General features: G+C 43.1%; 2 protein-coding genes across 3 annotated transcripts in view; both read right to left on the reverse strand.

Moving 5' to 3' along the window:
* Positions 1-26,335, reverse strand: part of agbl4 (AGBL carboxypeptidase 4) — a 356,944-nt gene that overhangs the window by 98,983 nt on the left and 231,626 nt on the right. The window lies entirely within an intron of this gene.
* Positions 8,177-21,494, reverse strand: bend5 (BEN domain containing 5). 2 transcript variants are annotated; one of them, XM_076277993.1, is made up of 6 exons: positions 21,253-21,494; positions 19,831-19,961; positions 18,580-19,006; positions 15,915-16,060; positions 12,125-12,338; positions 8,177-8,710 (listed from the first exon to the last, which is right to left on the reverse strand). In XM_076277993.1, exons 1-6 carry the CDS (start codon positions 21,431-21,433, stop codon positions 8,514-8,516), a joined length of 1,296 nt encoding a protein of 431 aa, XP_076134108.1. In that variant the 5' UTR covers positions 21,434-21,494; the 3' UTR covers positions 8,177-8,513. The 2 variants fall into 2 exon arrangements, with proteins under 2 accessions (XP_076134108.1, XP_076134109.1); XM_076277994.1 differs by lacking the exon at positions 21,253-21,494 and adding an exon at positions 20,922-21,042.

A 26,335-nucleotide genomic window follows, 5' to 3' on the forward strand; every position in this document is an offset into this window, starting at 1 on the left:
CCTCTTTCTCTCTCATCCTCTTTCTTAATCTCTCCATCTCCCCTTTCGAGGTGGCCACCCAGTCGTCCAGCAGCCCTCCCAGCTCTGGGTCACTGAGGGCATTTTAAACGATGTGACAGCAGCCATACGTCTAGTGGTGACATTCCCACACACTGCACCCTGGTCCACTCCCGATCTCCCCCATCTCTCATCACAACGCAATGGATGGGTAACCACAGCGGGCGAAGAGAAACACTCGCATTCAAATGAATAGTCATAAAAGCCTGAACTACTTTGTGTATCTTTCTGACACTAATGAAAGCGCCGTCCCAGTGGATTTTGACAGGTCAGATGACTGCTGTTAGGTGGCAGCAGAGGGTGAAATGTTTTCAGTGTGCTTGCTTTTGCCCCTCCGGACAATTCAGAGTTTGAAGTGGGAAGACGATGCTACGCCAGGCCGTGAAACAGGCCGCAGTCGCCCCCGTCTGTAGTGGGGAGTGGCGGCAGCCCCGCGGCAGGATGAGATGGCAGGGAAGAGCCTCGCTGCAGCACGGCAGAGTACACGCTGTTCCCTGCGCGCGCTGCAAAAGTGCAAGCGTGTGTAGTCGCTCGCTCTGCAGCCGATGGCCCCCACGCTCATCCATCATTACTACACTGAATCATCTCATTGTCAATAGCGGAGCCAGCAATACATTACAGGCATGTGGCAACTGTTAGCGTTAATGACATTGAGCGCTGTCCCTCGGGCACCGAAAACGCCTGGATGTGCAACACTAGTGCTTAGTTCGGCAATAATCTATGGAAATGCACCACCGCCACTCAGACGCTGCAGCCCCACATGCCGACCAATCCCGGGGCCTCCCACAGGGCTTGCCAGCCCCCGCCCCCCACCCAATTGGGAAAAAAAGACGAAAGAGAAAAGACAATCAAAAAGTTCTAAAACAGTACACTAGGGCGAATAGTGAAAGTGCGTAGTGCTGTTGTGTGGTTATTTAATCTTTTTTTCCTCTCCAATTTACTCTTAAAGCGTAAATGAAAGATTTAAAGTATTTATCAAGATCATAGGTTACACGTAAAAGCCAACACATACCCAGGGTGTGTCCCTGAAACTGTCACAATACAAAACACACACACACACACAGCAAGAAAGACACCAAAAAAAAAACCCTCTCCGAGGGTCCAGTGTGCTTATCTCTGACGGACACCCAGATCAATCTGGCTCTTAATCCTGGGCCTGTGCCTCCTGCGGGCGCTGCCACATCAAAAACCCCTCGCCAAGGCCAAATCTGCGCCCCCGACCCGCCTGCAGTCCTCCCAACCCCCCTCCCGTCTCTGAGCCGCAGCAGAGGAGAAATGTCCAGCTCTGATCGAGGGCGGCGATACCCACACCAGTGCAGTACCTGTGCTGATCTGCTCAACCATGAATCGCTCCACCGCAGCAAATAATTTGACAAGTAGATGCTAAAAAAAAACCTGTGACAGGATAAAAAATGTTTTTTTCCATATGACCTAAAGATTTAAGTGTTTGTTATAGAGATTGACAGATTACAATTTTTATTCAAACTGAAATCACACCATAGTGGGATTGTAATACCTTTGCAGCATTTGCACAAGCCGACTTCAGATTGAATTCAGCACCTTGTGCAGAATTGGAACTAAATTAAATGCATGCAATGAATTTAGCTGTTATTGATGAGTACAGTATGTCTAATAAGTGATTCATTTAGCAGTTATTGATTAATATGTCTAGTAAGTGAATTGGAGGAGCCAAGAAGACAGGAGTCACCTGGGTGAAGTGTAGAATAAAAGTTTGACTTTATTCTGTTCATCTGTACACTGAAACAGGAGTACCCGGCTGCAGCGAAAAAACACACAAGAAGTAGATGCTAATCGGCAAAAGGCAGTCAGAGTGGAGGTGACACTGGTTTTGCAAGGGTGCATTTTCCATTTTCAAGGGGGGGTGGAGGGGACGAACCTGAGGGCCTCTCTCTCGCTCCCCAGGTACCTAATGCCAGATTCCCGAAACTCTTATAGAGCCGGAGCCTAAAGACTCGAAATCCGCAAATTCCTTTGCTTAATCATACGGGAACACTGGTCAAACCCACAATGCTCCGGGAGAGGGGACAACGCCACAGCAGGCATCTGGCCCTGATTTGGCCCGATCAATTGCCCTCACTCACCCAAACAAACAAACGAACAACAAATAAAATACACCCTGAAAGGATTATATGTTCACAGTTATTATTCAAAAAGGACAGCCCCCCCCCATCTACCATTTCTGTCCATTTCTTTTTGGAAAATATTATTTAGTATGTGTGAGTCAACCTGTCCACTCTACTCAGCAGCGAGAATAACTTGATTGACCCTAGCTAAGATGGGGCATAGAATAACTTGATTGACCCTCGCTGAGGTGGGGCAAAGAAGGAAAATGCACTTGGTTTGGAAAAGGAGGTGCCATTAACACAACTTGATGCACTTGACTAGAATTCACTGCATTCTAATAAAGCCATCACCAAGTGTTGAAATTCAATATCTTTGGAGCACACAAGTTTACATTTGTACATTTTTAGTTGGATGCGTAATTTTAGCTGATTGAGAGGGTGCAAATCGTTGCCGTTAGTGGTTCACACTCATTTCAGCTAATTCCAATGCAAATCTTGACACACATATCAATTTAACAATGTTGAATGCATCTCCAGAAAGGGGAGGGGTGGGCCACTTTGGTAACGCCAAACCTCTCTGGCGGAGAGGTAGGCCTACACTGCATTTTAACTACGGTCATCATGTTTATACTACACACATTCTGTAAAAACACACGTCTTTGAGGAGATATCACAGCATGGGCTTTTCCTGCTGTGCCACTTCACACCTGTTTTGCTGAGGACCACATCAGTATTGACTATGACTGCCCAGTCCAGTACGGGGTGGCTGAGTGTGAAACAGCATTGGGGGGTGGACAAGTGTGTGTGTGTGTGGGAGCGCGCGAGTGATTATGTGTGTGTTGATGGCAATTACCTACAGGAAAAAAATACACTGCTGCTTTGACTAGAAGCTTACACAGATGCACTGTTCTACTGTTGCTACAAAAATCACAGCTACAATCACATATGAGCAAACTATGAGGTAATTAACAGGAACCTGGATTTGCTGGACAATTTCTACACTATGATCGTTTCTTTTTTTTCCCTGTCTGTGAGGATTATTGAACGTTGCGTGGAAATGTTTGGATATTTTGACTGCATACGACTGGATGATTAAAACCGTAAAAAGTTAGCACCATTTGAGGTAAGAGACACAGATTATTAGTCAACCTATGCTTGCTGGTAGCACCATCAAACCAGTTAAAATCAGGTTACTGTAAAGAAAAAAAAAACATTAACCAGAAATACAAATATAGAACTATGACAGAGCACAGATACATCACACTACATCATACACATCTGTGACTCATCTGAAATGCCTTATCAGCAGCTTCTGTCACCTGGTATTTCAACTCGGACGTGAGGTTGGCTGTGTAATAGACATCTATAATATATATATATATATATATATACTGTATATACAAGAGCGTTATGATATGGGCAATTTCCTGGGTTTCCAAAACGCACACCTATAGACACAAGAAGCAAATGAGGTAGGATTGTGATACTGGATTATGTTAACCTGACTATCAACCAGAGGACTAGATCCATGATGTAGAGAATAAAAAACAAATCAACCCGACTCTGCTTACTTTCTCACCCACTAGCATAAATACATAATTTTCTTTTAAAACCAACAACTAAACCAGCATCCATTTTTAAACCAACAACAAATGCATCCTTTTTTTATTCTATCCATTTAGTCCCAGAGAGAGAGAGAGAGTGCTTCAGAAGCAGTAGGGAAACTGCATACCCGAGTAAGAGACTGAGGTTTAGTTCAGACTACACCAGTGTTTGTTATGTTTGTGTGTGTTTGTGTATGTGTGTATGTGTGTGTTTCTGTTCGAGTTGGCCCCAGTGGTGGAGGGGGCACTACTGCACTTGGACCTGTTGCCACAGAGGGCAGTGGAAGGTGGGGTTGTGGGGATGGAGGCGGGCAACACTGGGCAGTTGTGTTGAGTGGGAGAGTGGGGGGGAACCAAGTGGCCTGGTCCTCAGCACATGACTTAGACTTAAGCTGCCGGCTCTGACGCGGACCTGTGCCGCAGACGGGCCGGGTCAGCGCCAGGACCGACCCCTGGAGGTAAATCTCTGAAAGCGACAGCAACAACAACAGCATTGAGCAGGTGGCAGGAGAAAAACCCAAATCACTTACAGATCATTACCCATATCCCATTTTTTGGCATCAGAAATAAAAGGAAACAAACAAACACCAAACAAACAGGTAAGCAAAACAACAAAAACAAACAAATAGCATAATTTTACAAGAGTTCATCAGGATCTGTATGGTACACAGCCACTTTCACCTTAATGTGACACCTTAATGCTTTTGGAACAGAGCACATACCATAATATCCACTGGGAACTATGGAGATTTTGTACAGATAAAACAGCACAGTATGTTGTATATTATGAGATCAATGTCACATAAAAATATAGCCTATGCGTAAGCTTAGATAACTCTGTGTAGTAACATTGGCAAGGGCTATTTTTGTGCAAGATAAACCAAAGCTGATCCCACAGCTTTCGATTCAAACGGGCAACATTCCTTACTTTGGCTTGTATATATCTCCCTCCAAACATTTCCCCACGGATCCAAACCAACAGTCATGCACTGTTTGTCAACACCCTCATAGTATACCAGTCCCTCAACTCACAATTGTTTCTCTCAGGCTAAGGACAGTCATGTTCGATGGCCAACTCCATTTTGAATAAGATACCTAGCCTACTTTGTTGATGAGAACTTCTCTGCCAAAACTCCTACATATGGCCCTAAACATCCCCATCCATAACCCCCAACACAATTCAGAGGGTCACTGGGGGCCAAATGCACCATTCACAGTCTACTGTCCGCAGGTATTGGGACAACAATACAGCTTAACTGGGTATACATTTAGCCCAGTTATTGTGGGACCACTGCCCCGACCTAACTATATCAAAAATTATATTTCTTATTAACAGTAATCATAATCTGCTGGGGGCATGTTTAAACATGATTTTTTTTTACAAAAATATGTAGGTCATTACCACTCAGGGGACAGTAACAGTTCCCTGTAACTGCAGCTAAATAACTTTTCTTTTTCCAAAAAAAAAACATGGCAAATCTGTGAGATGCTAATTTACAAGTTAAATTTCAATCAAAGAAAAAAAAAAGATTTTGACTGGAGAGCAATAAGCAAACAGCAAGTGTTCTTTTGTGATTGTTTACCACAACAGTCGGAGGTTAAGGGTCAAGGTCAGGGAACATGGCCGCCCTAACTACACATGAAGCTTTTCAGACTTTATGGCCTTTACCTCAGAGTTTAAGAACTTTAAGAACCTTGTTTCCTTTTTATCCGTTTTTAAAAATATGTTTGGTTCACTTACGGTTCAGGTCAAAAGTGCCAGTGTCGGATTAGATTGATATCTACGGAAGGACGATATAAAGCCACACAAACTTTCAGCACGTCTGGTTTCCATTCAGACATAGCACTCTTTGTGCTAAATGTCCAGCATACTCACATATCAAGAGATTTAAAGAATGTCATTTAACTAGTGGGGCAAGGACATTATATTTTACATATATATATATATATATATATATATATATATATATATATATATATTTGGATGGGAAAAAATACATATCATTTGAGAACTACTGTTGTTAAACACGTGTCAATTCTATTTAAGTGCTGTCTTGTGGAGGTAAAGTTGCTTTAGAAATAAAAAAAAAACAAAAAAACAATTAGAGCAGATAGTCTTTTGTCTTTCACAGATTTGCTTTGAAGTCAAACACCCATTTTGTCAGTGGAGTTGAGTTGACAAGAGAGATGCTTGAGACTTCCTGGTTTGAGCTTACAAACGTGTGATTGCACAGAGTCTTCAAGCACTCGAGGCCCTTGAGGTCCACGAGAAACTCAAAACTTAAATGCTTTAAATGGCAACCAAGTTAACCTAGCTTTCTGTTGCTTTTTTGAAAAACAAAAAACAAAAAAATACAATGGTTTAAACACTTAAATGTTACGGCACTAGAGATCTTACTACGCGTTTTTAAAGTGCTACAGTTTGAACAAATGATTGCTCAGTCGCGCAAGCTAGTGGACGCAGCTTGCCAAACGGCAGAGGTTAACGTAGCCTAAAGCAAATGAGTCTCACAGCAACAGTGACATGTGGAAAATAACACCTCTCCTGCAGCCTGATGTAATTCACTAGGGATCATTTAAGAACAATTTAAGATACGATCAGCTCTCTGAGACAGCGTTGTGAAATGGATTCTGCAGAAGGAAAGAGATGTTTGCCTTATAACGTAGATATGCTCGTCATCCAAAATATAAAAAAAGAAAGAAAAGACGCGCCAAGCTTTAAGCCGATATGGGAGTACACACGATGAGACACAGAAGATTTTAGCCGGCAAGAATGAGACATAATTGAAGAAGTCACCGAAAGCGATACAAACTCAGATAAGGTGCTACCTAGAAAATAAACAAACAAACAAAAGAACAATCAAATAAACAAACAAACAGTTGAAATGTTCAAAGTCAGAGTAAGAATGAGAAGGTATTATACACAAACATTCCCCTCTCTGCCCTCAGCACTCATGATAGCTTAATTGAGGGCTGAAGAATCGGGGGGAAAGACACAATTAAACAAACAAACTAAAAGGTAAGCATGGCAAATCTGCTTGAGATTCACAGTTAGCAATATGGTCACAGTTGAGAATTCAATCCGCAGCATGAAGTTTGTTTTGCTTTTTTTGTAGCAGATAGCCAGACAAACCCTTCAATATGAGAAGACTCTTCTTTCTGGAACAAACCATCCCCCAAATAAACAAAATGAAAAAAGAAAGGAGGGAAAAAAAATGTTTTGGATGGCATGTTTCACTTTGAGTTGTCACGATACCGCATTTCACAATGGTGTGCTCTACCACACAGAGGGAACGGGGGAGAGGAACTAGGAACGGGGAGGTGGTGGGGTCAACAGCACAGCAAGAGGGAAAGGAAAGCGAGAGGACACTGCTATCCTCAGACGGATAGCGAGGGGGAGAGAAATAAAAGCTTTTTTTTTTTTTTCACAGCTCAACAGCCTTTCCCATCCCAGCGCAGTTATCCATCACCACTCCACATTCAAACACCAAAGTGCAGTTTAAGCAATATCAATTTGCATTACAATCACAGTTTGCTATAATCATATATTTTCATATAGTTTATATATAGATATAGATAGATATATTTATATATAAAAGACAGAGAACACAGTTCCCATTGATTGCCAACTCTGTAAGGTCCTTTCCAGTGTGCACTGCCTGTTCAATCCTGTCATGTACAGTTACTGTGTCCAGGGATGACAACCGAAAAAAAAACAAAAAACTGCAGTTTTATCTAAATCTAAATCCATCAGATAGATCGAACTAAATGGAACTACACAAACTGTGCCCGTAAACGAAACCATTTCCAACTAGTGACCCAAATCTGTGCTTTTCCCAATTTAGGACAACAGGGACTAGTGAAATAACATAGGAAGGTCAAGTGGGCTATATGTTTCAGTATTATTTTGTTTCCTAATGTAGACTAGAACAATGCTGCAAGCATCATTTCAAAGGCAGAGTGTTGATCTGGAAAAGGGGCCGACTCATTAAGACATGCAGAGCTTCTCCAAAACTCTGTTTTAAAAGTGCATCACTCCATTTCTCCACGTTAGGTACCAACAGCAAGGCAGAGAGTCCTCTCAGACGAGAGGGAGTCATAGCTAGCCACCTCTACAGCCTCCTCAACAGTCATTCTCCAGTCAGCATTTGTATTGTCTTCTATGTATTACACACACAAAAGTGTCTCCTGCCAATCAGAAGACAGATCAACGGGGAAAAAAAGGGACAGCTCGGTTTGTTCTTTTTCAAAGTACGCGAGGACCCACGGTCCTGTTCTGACACAGAACATCTGTTCGCGTTCCCAACACATTCTGTTATAACAAGATTTAAAGGATCTCTCCTGTCTCACACACTCACACACTAACCTGATTACCAACCCCCCACTGGAAACCACCCCCCCCCCCCCCACACACACACACGCTCCGCTCATCACAAATCCCTACTGCTTATCAAAATACCCCCCCCGTTCCCCTTGCACAACCTCGTGCTCGTACTGTACACCAAGCACACTCTGTGTATTAAGGACTGCGCCGGGCTGGGGAACACTGTCGGGCGAGCACAGATTAGTTAGAGATGGGGAGGAGGAGGAGTATGGAGGGGTGGGGTTGGGGGTTTTAGGGTGGGGGGTGGGGGTGGATAAAGGCCTCTTTCGGGCACCAATGAGAATCTCGAAACGGCAGAACGGACGACGCTTGTCCACCAGCCTCTGTGGCAGTCTGAGGGGCCGCTGAAAGAGGCCGCCACCATGGCGGCAACGCCACCGATGCCTACATGCCGTCGCAGGGGAAGTTCTCCATCTTGACCGTCTGTCGGATGAGCAGCTTGGACTCCCGCCTCTCCTCATTCTTGATGGACTTGTTGATGTCCATGATCTTTTCACAGATGTACTTGTTCACTTTGGATAATCGCTGTGTGATCTCTGCACTATCAGCTGTCTCCTGCGACACCCGATCATACAGACACTCTGGAGGGGAAACAGTTTAAACAGAATCTTAATGTACACTACGGTTCAAAAGTTTGGAGTCACTTAGAAATGTCCTTGTTTTCATTATTAATGTTGTAAATGACTGTTATGGAAAGAAATGGTTGATCTTTCATGCAATATCTACATTGACCATTATCAGCAACTAGGGATGCCCCGATTAGGGTTGGGTACCTATCACATTTGAACCAATATCGGTGCCGGTGCCTGGGGTTCGGTGTCGGTATTTGGTATAACGGTACTTTGTTCGGTACCTTACCCTTACTGAATCCGTAACACCTTGTTTGTAAAAACTACAACACCTAAAGTTGCAAAAAACTCAATTTATACATTAAGAACGTTTTTAACACAATACAAAGCCATCTCCATTCCTAAAGTATAAACATATGAACAGTGGATTGTAATTTTTTTTTTTAAACAGACTCAATCAAACTCAAACATAGAACAAATAATTAGTCCATTAGGGTTATGTGATGATAAGGCTATTTTAGGCCATGTTCATGGCAATCCATCCACTTTTGAAGGCTATGTGTTTTATGCAATTTAACAGTAGGTTATTATCCCCTCCTTCCCAGTTCTATTGTTTAAGTTACTTAGTTTCAATCAGTCTATATAGTAGGCGAGTGAGTTTGGTCCTTCGGTTATTCTTTGACAAATAAAACATTTCATGCAAACGTGAATTTGAACATAGCTCGTTTTAATACAGAGCATTGCTCCACCTTGAAACGCTATGCAAAGCCTATCAGGTTATCTGTATGTGTAGACTAACCAGCAAACTGTAGCCTGCAAAATTCCGTCTTCAGTTCAACTTGTATTTAATAATCAAATTGTAGCATTACATTGGGGGAAGCAAAGACACGTGTCTCACACAGTCGATGCGATGCCAGTATCGGTATCGGGCCAGGCCTATCAGCAACCATTCATCCAATGTTCCAAAGGCACATTCTGTTTACTAATCTGATCTCATTTTAAAAGGCTAACTGAGAAAACATTGGAGAGCCCTTTTGCAATTATGTAAGCACATAACGTAATCAGAAAACTGCTGCCCTGATTAAAAAAACAATGCAACTGCTCTCAGTGGGTATTCTGTCAATAATGGAGTGGAATGGAAATTTCTAAGCAGGGCTCCAGAGTGCGACCAATTTGGTCGCATATGCGACCTAATTTTTCAAAAGTGCGACTAAAAAAAATCGGAGGTAGCACCGGTGCAACCAGCTATTCGAGAGAGGAATAAGTGTCCGCATTGAAACTCTACCTTTGGTTCAATAACAGACACATATTTGGCCAATATCGTGATTTAAACAAATCACAGATAGTGAAGGGCGGGACCTCCCCTCTGATTGGCCGTGGCCCAGTGCCTGTGTGTAAATTTGAAAATGCGTGTGCTGCAGAGAGAGAGAGAGGGAGGTCAGAGACCCGTCAGATAAACAGATGATGTAGTTGCATTACAGTGTGGTCACATAGGCCGAGATAAATGTCCCCTCTCCCCACTGCCTTTCAGCAGCTGGCAGCAGCAAACCGATCAGACGAGCCCGAGATGATGATCAAGTTTATCGTTGCCTACGATAGGCCTAGTGAAACTTCCCTTCACCAAGTTCAGTCCGAAATAATTATTCACCAGAAATATAGTTTGAACGTAAACCCGACGTACATGAATGCCACTTGCGCCAAATTTATAGGAGTCGTTGCAGATGAAAAGACGTCTTAAAATGCATACAAGGCCTTCGCGAACGACAGAGATACAGATATCGCCGAAAAGGAGTGCGTCATTGACCGCAGTTACATGCAGGGAGTAACCCGGTTTTCAACAGCAATATTCGTTTTGCGCGAGAGTTGTGTAAACTCATTCTGATGGCATCAATCAATTTAATCCTGTATTTGGCGCAAACCGAACATCGCTGCTACATTTAAAGCCCGAATATTCCATGCATGTACAGTGGTCATTGTGTACGGTGAATTGAATGGACACATTTAGATCGAGCATGACAAGTCATTGCAATAGCCTATAATAATAGGCCTACCATTTCGTTACTGCATTAACCATATTCTTATTGAAAATTTTAAAATACTAAAATTAAAAAGTAAATTGCATTGTGGGGCTGTCAAATGATTATTGCAATCATCATTGTAAAATCACATAAAAATCCCCCAGGCTACTTGGAACATCTCTTTAAATTGTGCTCAAATACATTTCTATGGAAGATGCTAGCATGGCGAGCTGGTTTAGCCAAGGCCTAAAGATTATGAAGGATAGTATGTAAAACATTGAGCCATGAGATGTGCAGTTTGAAGCCCTTAAAGACATACACTGTTAATTTACTCACTGTTATTTTTATTTAATACATCTTGAGATGTTTTAAGTTTAAATTTTAGCTCAGTGAAGCACTTAAAGCACCAACACTTCATTAAGTTACTTTTCTTGTAGAATTGTAAATCATAAGTCATAGGACAACCTATATAGGACAGTAATTAAGGAAAAAAAGTGAACCTGCTGCGGTGTTAAATGCGATGTGGTTGAAAATTTGGGTGCACCTAACTTTTGTGCTGGTGCACCTAAGAAAAAAAGTTAGGCGCACCAGTGCAAAAAGTTAGTCTGGAGCCCTGCTAAGTGACCCCAAACTTTTGAACGGCAATGTATATTCAACGTACTACAGTCTAACCCATTACTCGACCAATTTCCATTATTTTTGTCCCAAAAAGAAAAAAAGTACCTAAAAAGTATAAAGCTCAGGTTGAAAAGCTCAGTCCAATATTTGGGATGAAAAACACCCCTAGAGACCAAAAGGAAAATTCTGATTGCAAGGCCTAATAAACTTCATAAAGAAAGCTGATAAGGTGCCTTTTAGGTTGGTTGGTACCATCTGAGGGGAATAAGTCTCATAGTGATTTTTAAGGTATACCACCCTAGAGTTAGAAAAGAAGAGATAGCATGGCATTGGTAGTAGCTTTTTGTGTGTTATCACCCTGTTTATGTCTATTATATGCTTACGCAGAGATATTACAGGTAAATAGGCTAAAAAAAAACATATAGATATTCCCACAAAACTTTACATTAAATCAATATGTATTTGCGTTGTAACTTTTGTGGGGATATCTAACAGGTGAAGAGGCTAAACAATTAAACTTGTAGATATCACATATTTTCTAATTCTTCTTCAAATTTTTCAAAAATTACTATGAGACTTATTCCCCTTCAATGGTACCCAAAATTAGGGGGTCTGGCTCAATGACTATTTGTAGACCACGAGAAGCAAAAGATTGTGCTAGGTAACTGAAAAGGAAACGAACACACTGTTCTCTGACCTCCAGACAGTGCAACTGATGGTAACTGATCCCCAATGATTAAGTAAGAAATATCGCAGCTTATCACGAAGGTCACGTGTAGCGGTTCAATACCTCGGACGATCTTGAGCTTGCTGGGCGAGAGTGGTGGTTTGGGCAGGGCGTCCTTCTTCTTCTTGGTGGCTACTCCAGTGACGCTGCGGTTCTTGAGCGTCTCTGTGCCCCAGATCATGACTGCCAGGTTCTTGGTGAACTTGGAGTCACCCTGCGTGCGCTGCAGCTGGTGCCACTTCTCCTCCTCCACCCAGATACCTCCGCCCAGGTGCACCTACAGCAGCCACACACACAGCTGTCATGTCAGACACACATGGACCTGCACTGCCAATGCACAATGAGAACCAGTCATATCAACCCCTTATGTACACAGAGAACCAACCATATCAACCTCTTACATGAAAACATGACTACATTAAGAACTACTCTAACTACTACTACTCATAATACTCATTTCTTGAATTTCCCCTTGGGGATCAATAAAGTATCTAATAAAGTATCTATCTATCTATCTACTCATAATAACTACTATTTAGTTCAGAATAGATCATCAGAAAGTGTAGAATACAGACTACCTTATTCCCAGTGTTGCAGAAAACAATGGAGGTAAGAGGCTAATTAACTGATGGGGAACCCTGCAATGATTGATTCTCAATCATTCCACAACCGTCACATAATTACATTGCATGAAAATGCACTGTTCAGTTTTCCGAAGTCTTTTTCTTCTTCTTCTATATTCTTCCCACCAAATTTCTGTGTCTAATTCAGCTTCAACCGTTTAATGTAGAAACTTTTGTAATGTAGGTCTTGAAAAGGACACTTGAGGAATGTATTTTTCATTTTTGTAAACTTGTATTTTTGTAAAAATTAAACTATTAGATTAGATTAGATTCAACTTTGTCATTTAGCAGAGTACAGGTACAGAGCCAATGAAATCTATCTATCAACATCCATTAAACAATCTGCCCATCAACATCCATTAAACTTTCTGTCTATCAACATCCATTACACTATCTACATTCAACTTTTAAACTATCTACTCTGTCTCAGGCTTTAATCATACAATCTGGCTCTCTTAAGACTACAGATCCTGTTCAACTGTTTAAAATAAAAATCCTCACTACAGTAATTCACTATTAAATAAACTATAAACTATTTAAACTACTCAACTATTTAACTGTTCAGCCATTCCAACTGTCAGTTGTCATCAACTATGACTCCCGCCAACTGTTTCCTCAATCTAACTATTTAAACTATCCAACTATTTAACTGTTCATCCATTACAACTGCATGTGACATTTTTTACAGATCAAAATGACAGAAGTCTAACAGTTGTTTTGAGTCAAGGTTATACGTTTAGCCTATTGAATAACTTCAGAAAAGACAAACCATTTTGTGGAATGATGGATCATCATATGAAATTTGCAGCAAAGTGACATCATGGTCTGTCTGCCACTTCTTGTCTGTATCTGATCAGAATGACATAAGCCTAAAGCTTTGAGTTAAGACTATATGTTTAGCCTATTGAATAACTTGATGACAGAGAAGACAAACCATTTTGTGGAATAATGAATCATCATGTGAAATTTGCAACAATGTAATTTAAAAACAGTCTCTGGTAGCCTATAAGTGACATCATGCTCTGTCTGCAACTCGTTGTCTGTAGCTGGTTATGCTTTGTACGTGCATTCTGAAACATCCTTAAATTCGGGATTATCGCTCGTTTCAATTTGGGACCTTGCAGTCGGAATTGTTGTTTGTTTATTGAAAGTCTAAAGACAGTCCAAAGCCTGGGCTATTCGAAGTGTCAGTTCACTCCACAGGGGGTCTTTATTGTTGAGGTCAGACATGATAATTATCCACACATCTTGCACTCGCTTAACTTTTTACCCGTGTAGCCTTCACTCAGTTCTGTCAAAGCCCTGCTTCTATCCTCACTGGTAGCCAAGAGTGAGAGGGAGAGTGGCTACAGTAGAGCGGTGAAAGCCAATGTGTGCTTCTTTCTTCTCTCTTTCTTCCCCCTTTCTGTACCTCACTTGTGAGGTATATCATCACCAGTCATCAACCATCCGTGTGTTGGCCCTCCTCTCACCCATCTCACCTGAAGTCCCATCCTCGACTGCCCTATTACTGCCCCCTATCTGGACTCCTGGCCCGTACAGCCTAGCGACCCACCACCAGCCTATGACAACTCTGCCCGGATTACTGGCCCGTCTGCCAACCCACCACATGCCCCTCGACAACTCCCTTACCCTGGACAATTCCAACGCTGGACTATTGAACTTTCTGTCACTAAATCAGGAATAATGAATTACCATAACGGACACGTAATCATCCCACCTCTTGTAACTTTCAGCTCAAGTGCTTAACACCATGTCTTATTCTCTACACCCGACTATCATATGCATTTGTCATGTATACAGACCTTACGGTCATGTACTGACCCTAGGCAGATGGGTCAGGCCCTTGAGTCGTGGATCTGCTCGAGGTTTCTTCCTATATATATCTTACCCATGGGCCTCTCTCTTGCTTTTCTTTTCTTCCTTTCTTTCCTTCTTTCTCTGATTGCCTACATTCTGTAAAGCGCCATAATACATGTGTTATGTTTTGGCGCTCTATAAGCACAATAAATTGAAATTGAATTGAAATTGAATTTACTGATATATTTAACAATATCTTTTGAATTTTTTATCCAAACAACATCAAACCTGGCACTGCACTTAGCAAGACACCTGTCCGACTGTGCCCGTATCAAGACACCTGCCAAGTCTGAAATGAATCGGACGAACGGTTCGAGAGATACAGTATGTGAATAACAGACAAACAGACAGACAGACAAGCAGACAGACAGATGTTCCTGTCATTTATAGATAGATATGACGTAAGGGTGTGAAGGTACATGTATTCGTACCGAACTGTTTAGGTTCAATGGAGATGTGTACTGAATATACCGACTGCAGTCTTTAACAGTAACCAACAGTAGGCTTCACTTAGGTAACATCACTTAGGTCACTAGCATAGTAGGAAGATCTGTTCACACAAGAACATATCTTGCATTCGTTCTACTTTCTCTAACTTTTCATGTCTCAGACCCTGTGAAGTCTGACACCTATATTTGCCACATTCTGTCTTTCCTCCAGACCAACCCTCATACCCCCACACCTCCCCCCCAGGTAGAGTGTTCTGTGCTGGGGGAGCTTACTGGAGCTGTGGTGGTGCACGAGGTGGCCGCCTCCGCTACCTTGTGTGGTTATCCCTTTATCACTCTGAGAAGTCTTTAGGCTGGCATCCAGCAGCTTTCCCCAGCGCAGTGCACCTAATGTGGTTTAGGAGCGGCGCCAGCAGACAGGCTTTTCAGCGCTCCTGCTCCCGCTCCTGCTGGGTGGATTTCGCTCTTAAAGGGCTACCTGTCAGCCAGACTACTTAAGGATCCTGACTGAGAGGTACAAATAATTAGCTGGGCGAGCACTGCCACTACTCTACCTATATTTACTTGTTGCTCTCTCTTACAAGACTGTTACATAAATACCACCATCTGTTATGGGAAATCAACGAGATAACACCTGAATCACAACAGCCGGGGTTGTTCAGGGATTGTGAGATGTCAAGTATGTAGTGCTCAGTCAGTCTGTTTTTATTTATTAATTAATTTATTTTATTTTAATCTTTTGTCATTTAGCAGGCTCTTGAAACTAGTTACCAAGCCAGAGACAATAATGGCAGATCCTGGGATCGTATTCACAACCTTCAGGTTGTCTACTTAGAAGACCTGATCCCTGACCATTGGCCCCATAATCACTTGACTGGCCTTGAAGAAAACTTTAATAATAGCATGGAGATGAAGGCCCACCTTGCCATCGTTGAAGGTGTAGACCGTTCGAGGGGAAGGGGAATGGCTGGAGCTGGTGTTGGCCTCTTCCCGGCACACCTCCTGGGGCTCAATGATGGGCTCCACCACCTCTTTGATTGTCTGAGTGCCATTGTCGTGCATGGGCTCTAAGAGACGGGAGGACACACACAGGCCATTTTCAGACACTTGACACCACTCAAAACCACAACAACAAATATATTACCAACAACAAAAAACACCACACACACAGTAATCATTTGCATACTGGCACAAGAGCAAATTCCCAGATTTGATTCATCCTGCGCGGCACGGCACGTTGTGGTGCTTGGCATTTCCCGAGGGCTTGACTGGTCTTAGGACTGGACGGCTGCCTGAAACACGGCTTCCCCTGTGCTTCGAGACAGCCGGGGGTTATTTTAGCCCCAGTAAGCTGGCTTGGTGGCTGGCCACGCTAAGCCCTAATGTAGCTGATGAGTTTTAATATCGGTCAGCGCACTACATTCCTGACCCTAAAGAACCCTGGCCAGTCTAATCTCCGGTTCTCTCTCCCTCCCTCTCTCCCTCACTCTCCCTGTCGGACAGTCTGGCTGCCTCCCGCCATGTGCCCGGGAGTGCTGGTGCAGGCAGCTGGCCCCTGGGCTAGCTTAGCGCTGTGCTGCGCTCTGTGTTCTCCTAAGACCGCTCAGCTGACATCTGAGCTAATGCCCTCACTTCAGGAATCGGCCGCCCCTGCTCCTCCCTTCCCTGCCCTGCCCTGCCCAGCCCTGTGCTTCGTTACATTACACTTAGGAGGGTGTGGGGGGTGATTCAGGTTCACACACACGATGAACTCTCCCCAAGTCTTTACACATCATGTTTAAGTGGAAGGCCAAAGAGAGAAAAAAAATCAAATCAAATAATAATAATAATTTTTTTTAAAAGTGCCCGGCTTCACCCATCCTTCAGAGATAATTCACGTCAACTTTAAAATATCCGTTCAGAGAGGGGCTGCACTCTGTTTCCCCCGGCTGTCGGGGACGACCCTAAACAATATGCCACTGTGCCGGTCTTGGCGGGCGGGTTGAAGTACAGCTCAAGTTCTTGGCCCTATTATGTCTGTCTCATTACCATAGTCCCCCTGGCTGGGGTGCATTACCCAACTCAAATATCTGGAGGCTTTGCATGCCCTTCAGTGCTTTAAGCACAGCTTGGCTACTTGGTGGCTCTGCTCCGCTGTGAACCAGTCCTGCCACTCTAGCCAGGCTAACTCAGTGCTCTTGACAGATTGTGGGTCGGTGTCACCAACGTAACCACCAATATCCTTGTGAGTGGTGACTTTGAACACTTACAGTGTGTGTGTGTGTGTGTGTGTGAGTGTCTGTGTGTGAGTGAGTGAATGAGTGACAGAAAGAGGGAGGGAGAGACAGGCAGACAGACAGACAGACACAGAGAGAGAGAGAGAGAGAGAGAGAGAGAGAGAGAAAGAAAGAAAGAAATAAAGAAAGAAAGAAAGAGAGAGTGCATGTGTGGATGCGTAGGTGTGGGTGGTGTGTAGAAGAGTATGTGACCCGATCTGGCAAAATGAGTCACAGTGCCCCAAAATTCAACACTGAGATTTTGGTATCAATGGACAGAGGACACAATGAGTTTTAAAACGATATCCTGGTCAAAGTCATATCTTGAATTGTTGAATACTGCATTTTGTGAATTGAATTGTGAATACAGCATTTTGAATTATGGCCTCCCGCCATGTTTTTCCAATTAAAAAACGGAGAATATTGCATTTGAACTTACCGTGCTTTCTATTTGTCTCGTAAATCCGCCGCCCGAGTTGGAAAGTGTAAATTACCCAGCTTTCTTGCGGCATTTTGGGCAGGCACGCCCACTTTACCTCGGAGTACTTGAGGGTACCCCGAGGTGGACGTACGACCTTACAACAAACATGGCTGCGCCCATAGTTGAGATGAGATGACATGTATTTTTTTTGCATATGTACTGTGTTGGTCATGTTAAAGTTGATGTAATGCTCTTACACACTAGATTACATTGCTGCTTCAATCCGGTCACCAATTCATGCATTGCACGGTCTTGCTGTGCCTGCAATACAATGTAACAATTTGTTTTCCAGCCGTTTAGCTAGAGGCTACATGTAGCACAAAACAATAACAATGACTAGCCTCCTGCTAATGCCCCCTCGTGGCTCGAGAGAAAGGCGTTCCTAAAGCCACTCATTGGTACATGTTGTACGGGTGAGTGTACGATGATTTACGAGACATCTCGAAAGCAGCATTAGCCTACAGGTTACAGGCAGGTACAGGTATGATTTGCCCACTTGAATAATATTTTTTTAATAACTTTACATTCTTTTCTTGACTAGGAAACTTCGGGAAATTCATTTTGAGTGCCTCTTCTTTTATATCACACCAAAAAAGAAAAATCTATATTTTCAGTGGTTTCTGAAGTAATTGGCCTGCATCTCAAAATTCGAATGTGCGACTTGTGACTCATTTAGTCAGATCAGGATGTGAGGATATGGGGTAGTGCACTGCATATAAATGGTTGTGTGTATATATGTGTGTGCAATGCACACTGTGCATGCGTGTGTATGAAGGGGAGTTGAGTGTGTGTGCATGTACGTGCACAAAGTGGAGCTGAGTGTGTGTGTCTCTCCCTCTCCCTGCCTTACCGCTGCCAAGCCTGATGAGCAGGACGTCCTGCAGGCGTCGGTTGAAGTCGCGCAGCTCCTTGACCTCGGTGAGCAGGCTGCCGTACTCCTTCAGCTTCTTGGCCTGCTGCACCAGCTGTCTGCGCGTGCGCTCCAGCTCCTGCTGCAGCCTCCGCATCTCCTCCTCCTGCTGCCGGTAGCTGTGCACCAGCTCCTCGTAGAGCACCCGCGGCACCACCGCCTCGCTCTCCCCGTCCCCCTCCGGGTCGCCCTCCTCCTCCTCCTCCTCCTCTTCCTCCTCCTCGCCCAGGGCCAGCCTGTCCTCCTCCGGGTCCTCCTCGCTCTCCAGGCACGAGCTGACCGCGTTACGCTCCAGCCGGGCCACCACGGCCGCCAGGCTTTTGGAGGAGTTTGTGCTCATGGGACGCCCTATGTCCTGAGCCTGGGCCTGGACAAATGAGGGAGGCATTATGATGAAGCTTGCTCCAGGGCCTCGACTACAAGAGCCATTTGCCAGCATCAAAATCATGGGTTTAACGCTGCATTCCAGACAATTCGGAAGTCAGATATTTACAACTTGAATTCCAAATTGTGTTGCAGGCAAACTCAGAAGTCAAAACTTTCCACGCAAAGTCGGAACTCCTACTTGTAAAGTCGGGGCTTGTCTATCTGTCCTGACTTAAAAATCGGAAATGAAACATGATTTCCAAGTTGTTTGGAATGCAGCAGAAGACAAAGAAAGCAGGGATAAAAAAGTATATTTGCACTGTTCAGTGAGTCGCTGGGGCTTGACAAAAGTGTCTACTGCATGAATACATGTATGTAGAGACCACATGCAGGCCACAAAACTCAACAAACAAACTGAGAGAAAGTGTTATCTTCACAGGCCTAGTAGTAGCTGAAAAAGCAATATTAGGACATTGTTTTGAAAAGGAATCAGTACAAAGAGGCAGCTGTCCAGAGTGCTGAAATGATGGCCACATTCTAAGTTCGACAATAACAATGGCTGGTTATCACTAAAATCAGTGTACCTTTGCCTTGCTAGTTTGACAATTAGTGTTATTCTTAAATAATGGGAATGACTGTTTAGATCTACAACAAATGAAATAAGATTGTATCAAACATATGTGAGATTAAAAGAGATTAAAAGTCGTGAGGCCATGTGATAGGCATTGTTTTGTCGACAAACTGCTAACCACAACAAACAACATATTGCAATGTGACGTATTTGTACATTTTCTCATGAATGGGCTCAGGTGTTGCCTTGCTTACCTTTTTATGTCTCAGCGGCAGACGCTCCTCCCCAAAGTGATTTTCAATTATGCTTCCTGTGTTTCTTGAAGACATTTTTGGAATTTTCATCTTCTTTTGCATAATACTATGTTCAAATTCTTCTATGTTTTCTGCAAAACAGAAAAGTCAGCGATGTAACAACGTAAACTAAATAAACTGAAGAGGAAAAGTGACACACGAGTTTTCAGACGTATTAAACAGAAAGAATTTCCTAGTTTGCATTACTGAGAATAAATAGCCCCGTTTTCTGTAGTTTCGCACCACACACCTTACTCTATACGTTAAAGCACAATGGCTGTTTACAAGATAATAACAATTAACTAACAGTGTATTGCTGATAAGGTCCCCTATTACTGGACCACTACTTTAAGCCAAAATAACAGCAAAAGTTACCAAAGCAGAGAAATTGCTTGTACTAACAGGATCTGAAATCCGTTTGACAACTGGGTTTAGCAAACGGGAATGAGGATTAGTAATCTAGCTAAGTATGATGCTATCAGAGACGTATGGTGCAAAGTCTGCACACACGAAACCGTTTGTTTAGAAAAGTAGCTTGAGGGGCTAGCGTACCAGCACACTGTTTGCAAAGCTAACTTGTTTTTTAACTCAGTGGCACGGCATATGTTTTAAAAGCATAATAGGCTAAACGATGAGATAAATAAACAAAGAACTCAAATGCCACATTCTGCGTAATTAAGTCATGCAATTTTAAAGGCGAATGCATGCAGCAGCTCGATTAACGTTAGCTCACCTACCTAGCTTAGTTCGCTAACTTCCATTGCTGGCTAGCTAACTCACTGCTTGGTGGCTAACGGTAACGTTAGCTAACGTGATAACTTAAACTTTCACAAGACACCAGCAAACTCGGAACACTTTCATAAATAAGATGAACGCAGTGCTATATTAAAGCTAACGTTAGCCTGGACCATTACCTTCCATGTCATGACAAGGCCCAACACATTCACGTAAGGAATCGTTAGTTATTTAGCTATCTAGCTGGTTACCTAACTTAGCATAATAATGAAGAGAACTGTCAGTAACGTTACAATTGAGGCTAGCTGGATACATACCAGTGTCAAAATGCACGACAGGTTTGTTTTCTATATCGATGGACTGATGCATTCGAACGTCGAAAGAAAAATAGTCACGACATATCAGAAGCTACATGTTGACACGGTGTAGCTATCTTTATTTAGCTTACGTTAACACAACGGTACTGAAAAGGTAAACGCCTTCGAAATGCACAGAACATCCTCAAGAGACAAGCGACAGTTTTGCATAAATTAAAGGTTGCAAAATGTTGAAGAGACCATGCACTGTCTTTTTTGGTAAATCAAAGACACGCATTTCAAATAATTACATTATGCAAACGACCAAAAAAGCCGAAGACAAACAGCTTACCTGCGAGGGCTAGAATCTGTGCCTTGGCAGCCTGGCCTGTACCATTCTCTTCACTTCTGAGAACCAGATACACCTTCTGATGATCAAAATCTGTTTTGTGCAAAGGTCTAAAATCTTTCACATTAGAAACGGGTAAAGCATAGCACATATCGTCACCATAGAACCTTACTAAAGCATACATTATTACTCTTTGGTCCTGCACTTTGGATATGGTTGACAGTTTTCCCTCTAAAAGAATTAAAAATATATAAACACAAAGAGGAATTGGGGAAGGCCTCTGTGCTCATCTGCTTTTGCCTGGTGCACATATTGAGGAAACGTGTGGCTCCCTCCTCCTTCTCAGACCTGACTAATCAAATGGGATACATACAGACTGTTCATGCAGACTTGGAGCTGTAGCATAGCTTAATAATAATAATAATAATAATAATAATCTCTAAATGTAAGGATGCATCACATTTTACACATTAAATTATGTTCAATAGCCTAATTAAAATAATTAATCCAATAAATAAATAAATAAATAAATAAATAAATAAACTACATACAGCTTCTATCTGGACTTACAAAGTTATGTCAAAATGATGTGTGCAGCTCCAGTTTCTTCTACAATAAGGCCATGTACAGGGTTGCAGTTGAGGCTAAACGCAAGTAAAATCAGTTTATCCACCTCTGCATTTCAGAAATAGAGTTTATCCACCTCTCAATCATTGATTCATCAATTGCAACTTTTAACATTCAAAAACCACACTGTATTATCCACAGTTAACAATATGTACACTCATCAAAACTCTATGAACCATTTAATACCACTGTTATTGTTATAAACATTGGACAATAACCTCCACCTACATCTAACATGTTCTGAATGCCTTTAAAAAAATAGATACTGCATCAATTCATAGTTTTCCCACCTCTTATTTTACCACTACACCCCTGGCCATGTAATTATAATTCCAAGTGAGCTCCTAAGCCTAAGCTATCTTCCTCCATCTCTCGAGTCCAATTTCATCAAAAGGCTACCTGACTGTGTGTAGATCTGTGCTGTTATAAAATCAAGGATTAAACAAGAGGATGCGCTCTCTATCGTACTTTGATAGAGAGGAACACAGTCGATAACAGTAGCGCAAGCCAGTTCTGCTTCACTAACATGTAATTGAAAAGTAACTGGCGTGGAACTGTTGTTGTTTTCATGCAGTTCTATGATTTCATTTCACTGACATTTTTTTTGTCAACTTGTGACAAAGGCTTGTGAAGTATGTGTGCTGTTGAGTTGCAGTGTATTCCTGCAGTTATAGGTAAGCTCTACTTCATGTGGTTTATGACAGTTAAGGCGTACCAGAAAGCAGTAATAGAAATAGTTATTCAACAGGAATTACTTATTATTTAAGATATATTCTGGTTGTGATTTAGGGCAGGCTCGGTAATTGTAGGATATTATTTTACTTGCACATCACAACCTTTTTCTCTCCTTCGGAGACGCTTGAAACCAAAAGCTGAATAGTCATTTGTGTCACTGTCATAGGGGATGTGCTTTCAGACTTGTAACCAATGAAACATAACATTTTGACTCCATTCCAAGAGTACAGGATAATTACAAATGCAAAGATCCATGACAGGTATTATCAGAACACTTGGCACCTGCATTAGTTGTCCTTCGCACAAAACTCCACACTCTCATTAAACAATCAAATGATTTAGCATAAATGGAACTGATTAATAATCATAAGAATAACAATAAATAAATAGTAAGTGATTTTGTCATTTCAATGCAAGGTTGCTGTTAGCTGAGGCCTTGCAGATTTCCATCTGGTTGACTGAGCCCACCTAGGCACATAGCCCTGCCAGGTCTAAGCTGAATCTTAACCAGATGTACTGTAGGCCGGCGGTCAAATGCTATCTGGGACACTCTTTCTCTAGATGCAGTCAGCTTGGACTGACTACCTTTACACTCTTTTAAATGCCTCATCAGTGCAGGAAAAAAAAAGGATTGTTTCTTTTCAAGATTTCCATACATTTATACGTTCAGTGATGTATACAAACAAGGTGTACACATGCACTGACTGTAATCATTTCTCAAAAAAAAGAAGAAAGACAAAACTGTATTCTGGCTAGTGGCGGTCATAATAATACCAATTGCAAAAAAATTATTCAAAATTATTTGTTAAAAAAGCACCCATTTTATTGTTGTAGCGATTAATGTAAACTCTCTTACATGCGTGCCTGTAACACAAGCTGAGGTGAGTATAAGAGGCTTTTGGTCTGGCTTGGCAGCACTGCTTCTCTCTCTCTCTCTCTCTCTCTCTCTGTCTCATTCTGTCTCTCTCTCAGACACAGTCAGACAGCATGTCCCAGCAATTAGCTGCTCACAGCTTCCCTCATTCATCTTCATTGGCAATGCATTACCTGGCATCACATTCAAAAGACACCAGATATTAACAGTAATGATGGACTAGATGAGACTGCCTTCAGTGGCCATCATTGGGCTGTGAGTGGACTGGCAGAGGAGGGGGGTGGGCTCTGGACCTCTCTGGGCAACGTTCATAGTTTTTTTTTTTGGGGGGGGGGGGGGTTATCGTGAGAGTGAGGCTCTAGCAATGCTGGGGGGGGGGGATCAGGAGCATTTGTATGCAGCCAATCAAAAAAGGCCACCTGTGCCAATCTGCAAGATGGACAGACGTTGGCACAGGTGTGGTACAGCAATGGCTCGGGCCGAGGACAGACGGCTGGCAGACCGAGGCTGGCTGTCGGTGCCAGGAGCCGTCCATCGCCAGAGCAGAGGGGACGCAAGGATAGTTAGCAGAACTATTAGAAATATGTTTAAGATGGAGGACACATAGGTAAGACAGCAAGGTGAGTTAACGCCACCGATGACTGAGCCGCAAGTGTTTGGGAGGCAAGCCACATCAAGACGAGATAATTCCCTCATTATGCCAAGATTTTTTTTTTTTTTTTTTTAATTTCAGACTTTTTCTTCATAGGTCTTGATTGTGTTGCTTCATTTTGCCTCTTAATTAGTCCTTCATAAATTACTAATTAGCTGTGAAGACTAGACCGGCGATAAAAATAAGTGACCTGCCGTGAAATGAAGAGAGGGGGCCCAAAACAAAAGGAGGGACATTAATTCTTAATGCGGGCTGACCCACCACAGTCTTCACCGGTCTGACAGCCTGAGCAGGGAGCAAACTATATTGTGTAACCCCTCCATGAAATATTTATAACAGTATCACCATCACCATCAGCACACAACACCATCACCCTTCTACCCACCCACCCACTCTCCACCCTCCACTCTCCGACCCACTTCACCCCTCGCAATCCCGCTGGGGGCTTTCAGTCATCCGGGGGAGACATTGATCTTTCCTTAAAAGAACAAATGACTGCTGGAGAAATAGTGATCATACTTCAAGGCTGTTCAATTCCCCTCATTAGGGCCACTCTACCTCTGGGGCATTGCGTATTGATCTCCGCAGGTCAGCATTCCATATGGCGGCCTCTCTAAATATGATTTCTGAGCTGCGCTGCGCTGGCACGATGGCGAATGCTTTATAAAGATCGAGAAGGCATGGTTTCTCTCGGTGAAATAGTAGCATCGGCTTTCCCCAGAGCAGTGAACACTTCATTTAAACTCATTGAGGCTCAATGAGGCGTGCAGTGGACTTGGGTACATTCTGATGAGTGGCGGGAGGTTAACTGTCAGATCAAAACAATTCTGAAACACAGAGCAATGCGTCCAGGGGGCTTTCTGCATATTATCTACATGTGTTGACCTTGAGATGGCTCCTATTCGGCTGGCGGAGTGCGAGCCAACCACATATTTACCCGTGTCGGATGCAGGGGGAGGTGGAAGTTCACCCTAAAATGGGCTAAATTGTGTGGCGAGAGTGCCACAGCCGGCAGGAGGTGGCATGGAAAGGCAGTGGCGCGCTGGGGGAATTGGACCGGGGTCCCGGCATCGGTGGCAGGTGTGTGATGGTGGAGAGATAATAGGGGCCAGAGCGCGTCCCCACCTGTCGAGGCCTGCCAAGCGGAAGGGAGCACAGAGCTGGGCAGCTGCCCATTAACTATTCACACGCCACAGGGCTCCATATGGCAGCTGCGGCAGCCACAGCTAGAATGGGATTCTAGGGTACTGATCTACCCCTGATGGACACCGATATGCCATGATGCCGTTGCTATAAGTAAAACTGAATTGAAGAGGGCTGTTTGGGAAATTACATATCAACAGGGGGAAAAAAAACAATGTCAGGCCGACACCTGCAATTTTCTGTTCTTTTCTTTGTTCATTCTTATAGACATACAGTATATGGGAGTATTTTATTTCTTCGCAGCAGGAAAAGGAGGGATGCATTCCTAGAGGGAAATAGATAGTGTATTGGAATTTAGAGTGGGATGTTAAAATTTACATTGGCCAAAGTGTGACCTACACAAACCCTTCAGAAAGAGCCAGCCACTGATTACCATACACCGGATTAATGTTTTTCTGTCATAGTCTTCCCCTGTCTGGGGTGTCACACCTTCTTATTTCAGATCAGACAAACAACTCTGCACCAATCCAGCAGTACTGGGGCAGTTTCACAACCGATTTCTGTCAGCGCGACAACAAAGCCTTGCAAAGACGCAACTAAGCTTTAAATCCTTATTGACTGCGACAGGAAGCCTCCGAACCAGCACCTCATTTCCTGCGCTAATGTGTCGCCGTAAACAACGGCCTCATCATCGCCGGATGGAACAACAGCCCCAGACGCCTCGGGGGGGACGACAGCGCACAACAACTCCACGGCGATCTGATGAAGACAGGTGCAGCGAACGACACCCTCGGATTCTCCTGCTTGTGGCCCCGCTCTCTTCGCTAGGTCACCACAAGTTAGAAGAAAGAGAAGTGAGGTTTAAGCCTCTTTAGTAGATGGTGTGGAACATGGGCTGCCTTTTTGAATATAAGGATGTAGTACATAACAGAGAGAGAGAGAGAGAGAGAGAGAGAGAGAGAGACAGAGAGAGACAAAGAGAGCGAGGCTGGGAAAGGCTAATGAGGTGACCCTGCAAACAAGTTTCTCCTGGTCACCAGGTAACCATATCAACA

This window comes from Alosa pseudoharengus, unplaced genomic scaffold (genome assembly GCF_046254945.1).
Source record: "Alosa pseudoharengus isolate Yale_2024_CS ecotype anadromous, Long Island Sound unplaced genomic scaffold, YU_APseudo_1.1 YU_APseudo_1.1_scf_11, whole genome shotgun sequence".
Lineage (NCBI taxonomy): Eukaryota > Metazoa > Chordata > Actinopteri > Clupeiformes > Clupeidae > Alosa > Alosa pseudoharengus.

Coding starts and splice junctions, on each gene's coding strand:
- bend5 (XM_076277993.1), bottom strand. CDS start 21,433: ATGTATGCTTTAGTAAGGTTCTATGGTGACGATATGTGCTATGCTTTA. Junction 12,339..15,914: donor ACACCTTCAACGATGGCAAG/GTGGGCCTTCAT, acceptor TGGCTGCTGTAG/GTGCACCTGGGCGGAGGTAT. Junction 8,711..12,124: donor CAAGCTCAAGATCGTCCGAG/GTATTGAACCGC, acceptor TTTCCCCTCCAG/AGTGTCTGTATGATCGGGTG.